Here is a 14,689-nt window from a genome sequence, read left to right as displayed (position 1 = left end):
TTCTTCTACTGCTTTTCTGCTAATGGCTGCTGTCTGTGTCTCACTCTGCCTACGCTTATATCACCTCCAGGAGGCGGAGAGCAGGGCCACGCCTCTTACGCAAAAATTAGGCGAGAGGCTCCGAGCAGGCAATTAGTGCTCGAGAACACATGCGTATACATTGTGTGCATGGATGATAAAATCACCTGAGTGTGCTTATGTCAATTAACCTCCTCGCTGCCGATGTGATCAGGCGCCATCCCGGCGCTGCCAACATGGCACAGCCCCCAACACCCTTCCTTAAAAATGAACTTTCTTTACGATGACCACAGGTTACTGAAGAAATTAAATGAGGAGAAATCCCATTATTTCAGCAGACATATCCTTTTGATGCATTTATTTATTAAATTCCTTACCTTTATTAAGTCCCAATGTAAATTACTTTAATATTATTAATAATACATCTAAGTAAACCAAAGAGTATTGAAATTATATATTAAGATGAGAAAAAAGATTAAATAATATTCTTAAACCAATTTTGAAGTACCTCAGAAATCAGTTATTTCAAATGTGGTGGTAATCATTGCTTTCCAGTCATCAACAGCCTAGATAAGATAGGGGCAAATAATGGGTCAAGTTGTATCTCCCAAAAATATATATCAAGTCCTAATACATACTACTTATGAAGGTGATCTTATTTGGACTATGTTTTGTCTTTGCAAAACATAGTCAAGTTAGAATAAGGTCATACTGGATTACAATGAACAAACAATGCTGGTGGGTGTCCTAAGGAAAAAAAAAATGGACATAGACATGGGACACACAGGACAGAAGAACATTTGCAATAAAGCAGGGATTGGAATAATCCACCTGCAAGCTGAGGAACACCAAGCATTGCTGATAACAACCAAAAGCTAAGAGGCTGGGAAGGACTCTTTTCTAGAGCATTTGCAGCACAGTCCTGTGACACTCTGATTCTGAACTTTTGGCCTCTGGAACTGTTAGAGAATAAATTTTTGTTGTTTTAAGCCACCTAATTGTGGTGATTTCTTATGGCACCCCAAGGAAACAAAAACAGCATGTTTTTACAATTAATGAAAATTAAACTATGTTAAACCTGAATTATTTTCTTTACCTTTCATAATTATAAACAGTGCTCTATTCCACAAGGAATAATTTAAGTAAAAGGCATATTTTATAGTAGCAAACCAAATGTACTCAGAAAAATCTGAATTTCAGAAAAATACAAATTATAACATAAGCTTTTGTTCTTTTAGAAGTGTAGGGCTTTTCTTTATTGACATACCTTGCTTACAGATTTTACTTCAAAATAACCATAAAAGATTACTAAGAATAAAGCAACAAAAATAGTAAACATCAATTCTATAATAAACTTTCTACTAAATGTGTATATGTTAATATATAACTTATGCAAAAGTTATGTAACTGTTTAAATACAACTATGACATATTTAATAAAAAAAAAGATAAGAAAAGAAACTTACTTTGCCAAAACTCAGTGAAGTTCCCTGACATCCTTAGCCATGACGAGAATAATCACTTTATTTTAAACACAACTTCTCTACTTCTCTACAATCACTGTTTAGAGACTAAAACAGCTCCTTTTTGCCCCATACTCCTTTGCTAAACTTTCCAAATGAATGTTTGGTTGTGTTTTGTGTTAATGAAATTCAAATTGCTCTTATGTGTTCAACACAACCATTCACATGAATAATACAAATCAGTCCTGTTATCAGTTAATAGCAGAACCATACATGATATGGATAGACAGACAACTGCATGCATATTTTTATACATGCACGTGTTATTTACAGAAACATAAATTTATGTTTGAATATTCTTATAGCGTAGATGCACAATATTCACCTTAAAAGCCAACAAGTATTTTTAAAAAATATATGGAAGAAAAGGACAGCTCATAAGGACTATCATGTTTTAAATTAGGCAAAAATTCAACTTTATAATTGAAATAATTTGTTACCATTATAGGAATTAGCAAAATGAATTAAAGAGATTTTTCAACTGTTTTGTGATTACTTCAGAACCATGAAAAGGTGACAAAGGAGGCACAGGTGTGCACTCTGCAGTCCAAAAGAAATGAATTATTAAGTAGCAAACTGGTATTTCCTCTTAGGATTACTGTATATTTTTTAACTAAATAAACTGAATGTAAAAGCTGCAAATGGAGGATAAGCTCTCATATATAACATTTTAATAGACTTATAGGACATTTATGAATATCTGCCTCCACAAACAAATACACAACAGATTAGAAAGACACTGATATAAAGGTCATTGATATGAACTGAAAGGTCAGAAGGCACATTCTGAAGAAGACTTTGCAGCAAATAAAAGAGAAATAGGGTATACTAATAAAGTAAAATTCTCTAAAGTTCTTAATTAAGCTTAAAAAGCAATTAAAAAAGATACATAATTTTCTCATACATAAACAAAAAATTCTTACAGAGTTTAAAGTGTTTTTCATTATCATTTAGCTCTAAGGAGTTTTTAAAATTCACAAAAGAAATAAGAGAAAATAATTTGTTTCCAATTTGAGTATTCTTTGAAGCACCTCACATTCTCCTAATTTTTCTTTACTAAAAGAAAAACAGGTAATGTTAGTGTGGTGCAGACGGCATTGTAGATTCAGTGCTATTTTCCTTGTCCTGTTGTTTGTCTTTATGTGGTGACTCTGGTTCATTTTTACTATATTCCCCTTCACTGGAATCATTGTCCGATCCACCTTCAACTATGGCAGACTGCTTGTCGTGGGAAGAACTTTCACAGGCTTTGTCTGTGGGAACAGCACCTTTCCTCTGGGGTAAGATAGTGAAAAATGCTTCTTGCCAGTCTCTTGTTTCCAAGTATCCCAGAATAATCTCAAATACTGCAATAAAGACGAAAACCATACATTTTTTAGTCAAGTTCATCACAATGTTAAAAACACACTACCTTTGTGTTAGCAAAGCTATTTGTCCTATTAACAAATTTATTCTTATTTCTTCCTTCTCCTTTGGCTATCAGCGGTAATATGCCCCAAAGTTCTCAAGGCCATTACTTCCTTTTCAGCTTTTCTTCAATTTGGTTCTTAAGCACACTTTAAAAACTTAAACAATATGCCTTGTCAATTATAACCAAGGACCATTTTAGTTTCCCTCCTGCTTTTTTCTTTTTGTTTCTTTATCCTTTACGTAATATACAACTACATACAAATATTTAGCATTTGTCTATATTTCTTCTTTCCTACAAAGAGGCACTCTTCAGGAACTTCTTGCCTGATTTTTTGTTTTGTGTATTATATTGGGAGTAAAGAATATCAATACTGCCTATAAGAAACTCTCATTTCAATGCAGAACTGAAGGGTTAATTTGGATTACTTTTTGGAAAAGTAATTTCTACTATGTACCAAAGATTTTAGAAGAAGTGCATTCCTTAAATCAATAATTTCATTTTTATAACCCTTCAAGCCAACTCTATAGAAAGTATTTAGGATTCCTTAAGAATATTTAAAAAGGAAAACCCTAGGCAAAGACTTAGGTTCAAGAAAGTTCATTACAATGTTATTTATGGCAGAAAAAGGAAAAATAATTCAATAATAGGAGAATAGTTAAATTATTGAACCTTGAGATGATGGAATATTTTATAGCCACTAGTAATCATTCCATGACATGAAAAATATTATGGTGGATGGGGGGGAGGATGTTTTATAGTTTCAATATTGGGTGTCCCCAAAAGCTCAACTGTGAGGAAAAAATGCAAGAAAGTTTAGAGGTGAAATGGCTGGGCTATGAAAGCTTTAACCTAATCAGTCCATTAATTCTCTGGTAGAGATTAACTGGATGATAACTGTAGGCAGGTGGGATGTGGCTGGAGGAGGTAGGTCACTGGGACATGCCTTTGGTTTATATATTTTATCCTTAGTGAGAGGAGAGATCTTTCTCTCTTTGCTTCCTAGCACAATGTTCCCAGCTGCTTTCCTTTGCCACACACTTCTGCTACGATGTTCTGCCTCCCCTCAGACCATAGAATAGAGTTGGCTGTCTAAGGACTATGAACTCTGAAACTAGCTCTATTTCTTGTTTCTCCAAACAAGCTTTTCCTCAAAGATTCTTCTTGTCAGCTCTTATGGTCACAGCAGTAGAAAAGCTGACTAAAACAAGAGGAAAATACCCCAAATTAATACAGTAATTGTCTTACAGTAAGAATCCAATTATATAATAAATATATATGCACAGGCAAAGAACTACAAGAAAACACACCAAAAAGTTAATACCAAGTTGTAAAATTACAACTAATTGTTTTTATACTTTGGTACATTTTCAAAATTTCCCAAAATATGCATAATTTTTCTATGAATTAAATAAATAATAAATGGTTAATCTTTATAATATTGGCTCTCCAACAAGGCATAATATTTTCTATTTGTTCAAATCTGAATGTAATGCTCTTTTCACAATGTGCACTGGTGTATATTTTCAGTACTCCCTATACCTTACCATGATTAACTGCCAAAACTTTTCGACTATTCATCTTCACAAAACTCCCAAGGGGGAGCTGTGCATGATCAATTCCAAAATCTGATGCTTGTTTATATGTGAATCCCTAAAACAAAGACAGAACTATATTAGGACTAGAACATTAAATTATTTTAAATTCTATAATAGTATAGATTTTTTTAAAAGACTTTAGTTCAAAGAATATTATTTGAAGGATATGTGTGTGTGTATGTGTGTATGTGTGTGTGTAACTGCTAATTTGGAAACATTCTCTTACAATTACGATATTTAGAGCATTTGTTTTAACATCTTCAATTTGCAAATGAAGAATTCAAAAGAAATATTTCCAATCCAGTTACAAAGCTCCTCAGTAACAGAACTCAAAGAAAAATCTGGCTCCCTTTCTTTTGACTAAAATATCTTCATCATTCCCTACTACCCTCCTCTCACTTTAAAATATACAAAATTTTGAGAGAAGTACTATCGCTCTTTCCATGAATGTAAAACATGTTTTAAAAACCTGCACTAATTGGTAACTACATCTGACTACTTAAATTTAAATTGATTAGAATTTTTAAAAATTCACTTCATCAGTCATACTGTGCACATTCAAGTGCCCAATAGTGACACAATTTACCTACTGGGCAGGCAGATATGAGTATTTCCAGTGCTGCATAAAGTTACACCTACACAGTGCTGCTTTTTAAGAATAAAGAATTAGTTCATTACTAATGATAATATTTCCTCAGACACTTAAAAAATCATGCTTTTTCTTTAGCTGGGTTGAATTCAGCATGGAAAGAAGTTGGCAAAATACAAAATGACATTTTCTTTTAGAAACTGCAACAGTATCTTCTTCCAATACAGCAGAGTGCTTAATCTGTCTTGTTTCAAGTAATTTGCTTTGACACTAATCACTGCTGCTTTTAGACTTAATTTCTTTGTGCCTCAGATTTCTCATCTGTGAAACAGTGATAATAATTACACTGACTTCACTGGGTCATATTATGGGTTAAGTAAACTAATAAATGTAAAATTCTTTGAAAGATCAGCTATTAGTAGTTTTGTTACTATGAGGAAACTCTGAAATAAGGATTTTTAAGTACAAGCAAAACCAAAAATAAAACTTAATAGTACCTTATGATGATTGTGATCCACTAATCCTCCAATCACATATGCCTTTGATTCATCTAATTCCTTTAGTATATTGGGTGAATCTGATGTAAGATAAATGAGGTCTTCTTTTTTTATGAGTTCACTATAGTGCTCTGGTTTGATGTGGATATCCTTTTAAAGCAAAGGGAAAGACGTTACTAATTAACAGGATTTTGTGAAAGTTGGCTAAAAATGACTATCCTCTTTTCTCATAACAATCTTATTAAAAAACATTTGAATAATGAAAGAATACTGTTTAAACAGACTTAGAAAATCTCCATGTTATAGGCTATTAATAAAATAAATGCAGCCATTGTGGGATTAATAAGTGTGAGAGAAAGTCTGTCACTGTAAAAACTTAAAAAGTATAGGAATAGGCCACTACTTCTCTGAATCGAAGAATTTTTCAGGGATTGATACTAAAGCCAATCTAGTTACATCTTTACAAATGAGTAAGAACAGTTGGTCCAAAACAAAAATTTATGAGCCACACAATTTTAGTAGTCTCATTTAAAAAGTTGAAGGAAAAAAACCCCAGGTGATATTAATTTAAAATATTAAACCAATATGCCCATAATACTATCAATAAACATATATTTTTTAAATTATGCAGATCTATGTCTGTTCTAAGTTTTTGAAATCCAGTATGTATTTCATATTTATAGCACATCTCAATTCACAATTCAGACTATCACACTGCAAGTGTTCAACGTCACATGTGACTAGTGGCACATATTAGCACTGATGAGAAAAAACAGAATGCAGGCACTCTTCAAATTTTAAAGTGACCTCACTCTTACAAATAATGTACAGCTAGTTTTCTAGGGAAAAGTTATATAAAGATCTTCAAAATTTTTCCTTCCTTGAAAATGTTTTAAGACTGGCAGTAAAATAGCAGGCAAGACTTAAGGATAACAAGTACAAGTTAACAGACAAAAATCTTTAGCATTTTCCATCTGTAAATTTAGATTTAGTTTCAGTGACCCACAGGGTTTGAAAAGTGTTGTATACATATTATTATTTAAAATTTAGATAAAAAATGTAGAACTTTAGAAGAATAAGAAGACTTGTAATTATGGGAGAGTGGATTGGCTTTAATTACCTTCCAGTTGACCCATCCTTTGTCATTTTCATCCATGTTCTTTTTTAGTTGGCCTCCATGGCTTGTCAAGTAAAACTGATAAGGGATTGGTCGGCAAATAAAGAGAAAAAAATGATGATTCAAGTCCAATATTTTATTTCCCTCTTACGTACATCTGTTCATTCATGAAACACAAAATGTATTCTCACTGACCCAGAAAAAAAATAATTTGTGACATACTTTGATCATATAAGAAATTCATGGCAGAAATTACATGTTTTGTGGTTATATCTTATAACCCACTAACTTCGGTATTCAACTTACATTTTCATCACAATTCTTTTTCAAGTAGTTATAACCTGACTCTCCACTAACAATCATGTCTCTGCAAACTTCCTGCTTCCGTGTCATTCTTACCATTACCCCCTACTTTTTTGCCACCACTGTCTTAAAAAAAAAAAAAAAAAAAAAAAAAATCAGTCCAAAGTCTTCACAATTTTCTTTGGTCCTAAACCCTGACACCTCTTTTAAATCGGAATCCAGAGTAATAAGGGGTCTATTATGGACAAAAAAGAGACTACAGAGACTATCACAGAAGTATAATATAAATTATGAAATATAAAAATGCAAAAATATAAAACTACCATCACTAGGTAAAAAGATAAAATGTCTAACTAAAAATATATTAAGAGTTCCTGCTTTTTAACATTAGTGAGTTGGTGTTAAGTTTTAGATTACCTAGAATTCAAACAAACAAAAAGATTCTGTTCTTATCATCAACAAACTAGTCTTACAAATCATTTCCTCACTCCAGCTTAAATACTTTTCAAAATTATGAGCAAATCAAAAGGAAACTAAAGTCCTTTAAGTAGACAAAATCTAAAACAGGTACTATAGCTCATACTGGGCAAGGGTAGTCTCCCTCTCAAGTCCCTTTTTCAGAATTTCTAGAAAATAAAAGCTACAAAAATGGTACAAAAATAGGAGTATGTCCAATAATGAAGACATTCAACTACACAGAAATGAACAGGTCAACATGTACAAGACTGATGATGACTTGAAAGTGTGTGAGACAATAATTCATAAGAAAAGAAGTTTAAAATATTTTATTTTTGTAGAAAAAATATTTTTCAAATAAGCATTAAACAAAATTATCTTGCAAAGGCAACTGGAATTATTTATGCCTTTTGTCATGGAAGACAGAAAAGAAAACAGGAATTTTTCTAAAATTCTTCGGACATACCTGCACAGGATGCAGTGCTCGTCGGTTTTCTGCATAGCATCGTTGGATTTGCTTATGAAGTTTTTTAATGTCCTAGAAAAGACAAATTTTTTAAAGTTATTAAAATCATGTGGTCATTCCACGATGCTAAAGAAATAGAATAATAAGTAGAAGGGATTTTTTTCTCTTTAAATACAAGTCAATTTTGACAACTTTCATTGATTACCTTACATGTTAACAAAATTAAGTAAATAATCTATAAGTGACACATCATTTCTATTTTGTATCCATACAAAATGTTAGTTCATGAAAAACATCTATTCTTCAGAATCAAAAAAATTCTTTTAGAGCCACGGCATTACTATTTGCGTGCTTTACCAATGTCCTTGGTAAAAGCCCACAAATCTTTAGAATTAAAATATAATCACTGAGTCATACATAATTATGAAATACATCTCTCCATCTATACATACACAAACACACATGCACAAAAATATGAACACATAAATCAAAGTAACTTATTAACTAATTTAAGTGAAGAGGAAAATTTGACTTAAGATGTACTTTAACACATACATTTATATCAGCAATATTATATATTAAGGAGATTCAGCCTAGGTCACCTATAGGATTTTTCTGACAATGATTCATGATACCTTTAATACCATCAAATCATCAAAACTACAGTCAATGATAAGGCGGAGTGTACTATGAACAACATTTCTTCGAATTCGTTTTCTGTCATTTCCATCTGAGTTTGATTCCAGTTGACACTGTCGCTCTAATTTCTTTCTCTTGCGTTTTTCTTTCCGCTTCTGTCTAAAATTGGTAATTGAAATAACTTTGTTATTTATATACTTAGATATTCATAAGACTCTTCTAAAAGACAAAATTTTTAGTTGAACCATATGAAATTTACCACTTCCATGGGTCAAAAATGATCAAGTACTAGAAACTTTATGTAGTTCATATAATAGCTTTATATAGGAAGGAAATGATTGCACAATTTAAGGCTTTTAATCTAATTTTAACTATACTTAACTACTCAACAGTTTCATTTATTATTGGTTTCACACTATCCTTAAGAAAACTTTAAAAATACCAAATTGGAGTTATGATGGATTTTACTATATGGGTTACTACATGGTTTTCAAGCAACATCAAAAAGCAGAGAAAAATAAAATTGTTCCTTTAAAAAAAAAAACTCACTATTTCTCTACATCAACTGTAGTTTATTTTACCTTATAAATGTTGGCATTATGCAATAACAGCTATAGCCTAATTGCTTGCATAAAAATTTTATTCTAGCAAAATCCATGTTGGGCCAAAATTTCATCACTTGGAATTGAGTTATTTTTATTCCATATGTAGGACATAGATACTAACTATATCCCTTATCTATATTAGTTGTTTCAGAAACTATACTGCTACTCACAAAAGATTCTGGATGAGAAAAGTGTTGAGTGTAAGTTCATCAATACTGCTAAAAAAAAATAATTTAATTCAAGGCACATAACTTTTAAGTAAATTGACAGTCTTTAAAAATATGCAGAACCTCAATTTTAATTAACACAATTAGTTTTAATATATTAAAGAGGTAAGCAAGGTCCAATATTCCGTATTTCTGAATGGGGTCAGAGCATACTATTTTTAAACACGTACTTGCGAAGGTCTCGTTGTTCTTCCCATTGTTTCTGTTTTATCAGCTTTTTCATTTGTCGTTTTGATACTGGTTCAATTCCTTCATCTAATCTTGGTTTCTCTCCTTCCTGATCTTCACTTAAGTCTTGCTTCCTTTCAACATTAGAAGTCTCAATAAATGCTGGTGACATTTCAGATGACATTATATGGTGTTTCTGAAAAATTGAAAAGCAACTTTTGACATTAACAGATAATTTACAAACAAACAAAGTAATAACCCAAATGACTTATAGATGTGATTGATGTTAAACTTATTGGTACAAATGTTAGACTATATCAGCAATAAATACAAATATAAATTTAGATAATTAAATGTCATTTATTGGCAAAGATCATTTAAATGACATTGAATACCGATTAAAATATCATTGGAAATGCTGGTAGAAGTCTGAAGAAATGGAGTATTTTTATATAGTATTGGTAGTTATCACACAATTTTTCCAGAAGGTAATATAAGAGCTTAACAAATTGAGACCCTTCAACCCAGTAATTTATTTTCTTGGGATAAGTTCCTGTAAATGAATGAGAAATATACATGAAAAGATGCACCAGAATGTATACACTGCTATTTTATTTGAATAATGAAAAGTTAGGAAATATTTAAATGCCTGCAAAAGGAGAATAAACAAATTATGGCTCATCTATAACATGGACTAGGATTACTAAGCAGTACAAATTATATTTCCAAAATTATTTAGTGATAAGGGAAAAGGGTTATAATATTTTAAATAAGAAGACCAAAACAAAACCAACATATCCATCACATCTAGTTATTTTTAAAAGCATGCACAAATATATTTAATTCTTACCCATGGTTTTCTATAATGAAAATACATTGTTTTTATAAAGGAAAAAAATATTGTTTTAAAAAAGAGTTGGAAAAACATCTTTCTGAAATCTTTAAAGCTGCAGAATGAGGGAAAAAGAATGTTATTTCTGGTTGTATAATCATGCTGTTTTTAACAGAAGTTGTTATAAGTGTTATAAATTCTGGACAGTACAGACCACATTGTCCCCCTACACTATATTTCATTATTCATATATAAATACTCTGCTTTAGTCTTGACTAAAAACAAAACATCAAAGTTTACTCTGTAATCAGTATGGCTTTGTGGAATGCCTTAGAACCATCCCAAGTACATCTTTATTTCAATTTAACCACACACATCTTTATACCTACCAACTAAAATTGAACTTGCCTTCAGATTAGGGTAAGGGTAGAATACTGAAATTTCTTTTCTATTTAATATATTAGTAACAATAAAGCTTAAAAACACAATTCCTATTTATCCATACCATTTAGTGGCATGACACCACTAAATTTCTATTGGCATTAAGGAAGATGTATCATTAAGGAAATGATTCTTCCTTCTTATATAGCTAGTTAATAAGTCTATGTGGAGAAGCTACTATATAAAGGAAAAAAAATCCACAATTTAGATAATGAAAGGATAAAATATTTATAGAACATAATTTAAGCAGAAGTTTTATTACGTTGTTTTTGCTTTCATTAAAAAGTGCAACAATGGATGGGTGTGCGGCCACACAACTATAATCTTAGTAAACTGGGAGGCTGAGTCAGGAGAAATGCAAGTTCAAAGTCAGTATTAAAACAACTGAACAAGACTCTGTCTCTAAATAAAATATAAAAAAGGGCTGGGGATGTGGCTCAGTGACTGAGCACCCCTGGGTTCAACCCCTAGTACCCCAAAAAAGTGCAACATTGTAATGTGTCAGTAACACAGTGGTTGGTACTTGGTTGATATTTATTATATATTGGTGGAGTAAATAAATGAGTGAACACAGTATGATGAAAGATTTTTAAAAAGCAATGAAAATAGTAATAGTAAAGTATTATTATTTAATTTATTCCTTAAAACAACTCTATGACATTGTCTTATTTATTCTTACTTAAAAAGAAGGCACAGTGAGGCTCAGTAACTTGCCCAGAATTATAAAGCTACTATAATTCCTAAGAAACAAGCTTTTGGAAGCAAATCTAGCACAAAGTATATACTTAAAATTCTTGGTTGAATAATTTAGATGAATGAAGGGCTAGAGTTAAGATTCAAACCCAAACCTAATACTACCTCCTAGTAATGCAAAACCTTGTTTAGAAAATGAGGGGTTCCAAAGAACATAGGAGTTGTGTTGTGTCAACCCTGACAATAGAGGACTCTTGAGACTGAGTCACATATGATGAAAAAAAAAAATCTCCAGTTCCAATCCTATGCCATTAAATTAATTTTTTTAAAGGTAGCATTCAGTTTAAGAAACTGGAGGCAGGAGAAACTCAGTAAGCCTAAGAAGATTAAAAGGAAGAAAAAAAAAAAAACATAAATACTGTGATCCCCAACACAACTTTTATTTTAACTACCTTCTTTTCACATGCAGGGAATTACATAAAATTTAGCAAGGCATGTATCCAAAGCAATAAAGTGGAAAAACATGGCCTGTTAAACTAAACATGCAAACTTAAAAGCACAATTAAAATTAACAGGAAACAAACTGCTCTCGACATAAAATAATAATATTCCAAGAGAGCACATTTCTATCAGTGCTTTCTATCTACTGGCTAGTTCTCTATTTTTTCAAACACTCAAGTGTTGATTAGCTCTAAAATGTGAAAATGTTAAACGCAACATAAAGCAGTGTTTTTACAACCATGTGCAGCAGAGGGAGCTTTTGCCTTTCTTATTTAAGAAGTCTCAAGTTAAATTTAATTTGACCTATCACAGCATAGTTACGTTCTTAAACAGCCTATCAAAAACAAGAAAAGGTCATGAACTAGTCGTCATCATCATTCAGTTTTTTAGTTATTCTGAGTAAAGAAAATGTAGTGAAGTTTCAAAATTATAAACATAGGACAGTGAAACATTAAATGCAGAAAAAATCCGAGCTTGATAAATATTGTTGTGTATACAAAGATGGACCAACCCCGACTATCACTTCATTCTGTACTAGCTCGTTTGGATTACCTGTTATGCAAAATATAGCACTTTATAAGGCAACTTGTTTCCTAATTGTTTTTGTTTGGGTCATAATTTACAAAATTTCTATGGCAGAGTTTTGTGTTCCTCTCTGACCTGCAATTATGCTCACAGTACATTTTCAGTCATTAAACCAAGTCCAACAAATATTTAAGAATATTTTACAGTATAGAAATATTTGTGAAATTTTGTTTTAGCATAAAATAATGAGATTCACAGATATAGGTTATCAGGTGGGCTTAAGAAAGAACTAAATATAAGTGATTATATTTGGTGTGGGTGGGCAGAATAGGTAAAAAGGCATCTCAATATTTACATTTCTTCTGCCAGTTAAAGCAGGGAGAACACACCTCATAATCAAAGCCAAAAGGAAAAAGAAAATTTAAAAACGTCGTGTTATCAAACGAACTAAAAGGTCTTCGTAATTTACAACACAGCTCCCTTCGAGAAAGGTTTAATGTTGGAATAACTGAACAATGGAATTAATGACCTGACCGTGATAGCAAGAGAAGACCGAACGTGTTGGCCAACTCTGTGGTTGCAAAAGCCCTTTGTTTCATTGTCAAGATCCTAGGGCCAAAGATCTCCCCTGGGAGAGATGTTTTTAATCTTTTCACATCTCTGGAGAAATTCCCAGATTTTAAACTCTTAACGTATTTCAGTGAAATCAAGTAACACTTCAATCTAATAGTCGCCAGCTCACCACAAAGGGACTTAGCAACATCTGCAGCAATTTCCCCCTCGGGCTCCCTACATTTCAGAGGGCTCAGCTACCTCAGTCTGCTCCCATAGGAGACAGAAGGAAAGGGAGCTATAGAGGTAAAGCGTCTCGCCCACGGTCTCTAGTCACAAGTGGCGCTACCACAACTCGTTTTCCGGCCCTTCAGAGTCCAGATTCCCTCTCCCGATATCCTTTGTAGGACCATTCTGTTCACATCCGAGGGACCGACCGCCCACCCCCCAAAAACTTGAACTGTAAGCTAGGCACCGCGAACCGGAAGAGCCCGGTCCACCCTCACCCCCGTTTCTACACCTTCCGCCACGCATCAGCGGAGAGGCGGGACTAAGATGCAGCCGGCGAATCAGAGAGCTGTGAAGGCCGCAGGGGCGCGCCCTAGCCAACGTCATTTCCTTCGGGAATAGGATGGCTACGGCCACTTCCACAGGCCCGTTCCCTCGAGCCCCGGAAGCCCTTGTTGCCAGTCGGTCGTGCTGTGGCACGCGTCCCTTTTGTATACGAACGATACCTAAGGGAAAGCAAGCGCTATCCGCAGTGCCAGGAAATTTACCAAACTGAGTTGATGGGGAACGTGATAGTTCGTTCAGAAAGCCTCTGGTGTGTTCCGATACCGCTGGCGAGTCCTCCTTTGGAAACTTCAACTCCCAGAGGCAGAGGCGAGAGTTACACGGTGGAGGCTACGGCGATTACGTCTTACGTCATTGAACTGCGCTAACTTCCGACTCGCCTGGGAGAAAAAGGAGGGGCTTTATATGGGCGGGGTCTGGAGTTAGGATTTGGGGAGTGGGAGGTAGTTATGGTGACATCAGTTTTTCCCCTTAAAGAGGTAGAGGTGTACGTGCCGGCATTTATTCATTCATATATTCGTGTGGCTGCGGAGTGGGGAGCTTAAGATAGTCCCACTCTTAAAAATTAAAAATGCGGAACAGATGAAAGAGTAGAGGACAGCATTTCTTACTTTAGTATTTTTTCGGTTTTATACAAAAAAGGTTACCAGGGTGGCATTTTTACATGACTCAGATGGAAAATCAGAGTTCGAGAAGTGAGTCAAATTCACAATAAAAATGCATTTAAATTTGGAATTTCTAAGACTTTTTTAATGGCTTAAGGAAAAAAAGCCAGACGCTTTACTTTCCATTCATTCTTTGACCATTTTTTCCTGGGTTATTTTGCAAAACATCAGGTGATGTTTCATTGTTTGTAATGTTTGACCTTATATAATCTTTGGGCTATATATAGACCAAGTCACCTGAGGGAGAAGTGAAACACAATCCTGTGGATTGTCGTTTTCTATTTTTTTTTATTT

General features: G+C 33.2%; 1 protein-coding gene across 4 annotated transcripts; it reads right to left on the bottom strand.

Annotated features, from left to right (window-relative positions):
• Positions 1–413: 413 nt before the first annotated feature.
• TRMT10A (tRNA methyltransferase 10A) lies at positions 414–14,298 on the bottom strand. Of its 4 annotated transcripts, none has more exons than XM_079154857.1 (8): positions 13,892–14,298; positions 9,616–9,809; positions 8,610–8,772; positions 7,975–8,046; positions 6,753–6,827; positions 5,633–5,782; positions 4,496–4,601; positions 414–2,886 (listed from the first exon to the last, which is right to left on the bottom strand). In XM_079154857.1, exons 2-8 carry the CDS (start codon positions 9,795–9,797, stop codon positions 2,618–2,620), a joined length of 1,017 nt encoding a protein of 338 aa, XP_079010983.1. In that variant the 5' UTR covers positions 9,798–9,809; positions 13,892–14,298; the 3' UTR covers positions 414–2,617. The 4 variants fall into 4 exon arrangements, with proteins under 4 accessions (XP_079010983.1, XP_079010982.1, XP_079010984.1 ...); XM_079154856.1 differs by having other exon boundaries at positions 13,934–14,297; XM_079154858.1 differs by lacking the exon at positions 13,892–14,298 and adding an exon at positions 13,419–13,806.
• Between the last annotated feature and the right edge of the window lie 391 nt (positions 14,299–14,689).

Source organism: Sciurus vulgaris, assembly GCF_902686455.1.
Source record: "Sciurus vulgaris genome assembly, chromosome: 9".
Lineage (NCBI taxonomy): Eukaryota > Metazoa > Chordata > Mammalia > Rodentia > Sciuridae > Sciurus > Sciurus vulgaris.
Note: the sequence above shows the minus strand (reverse complement) of the source record. Positions and strands in the feature narration are given on the sequence as shown.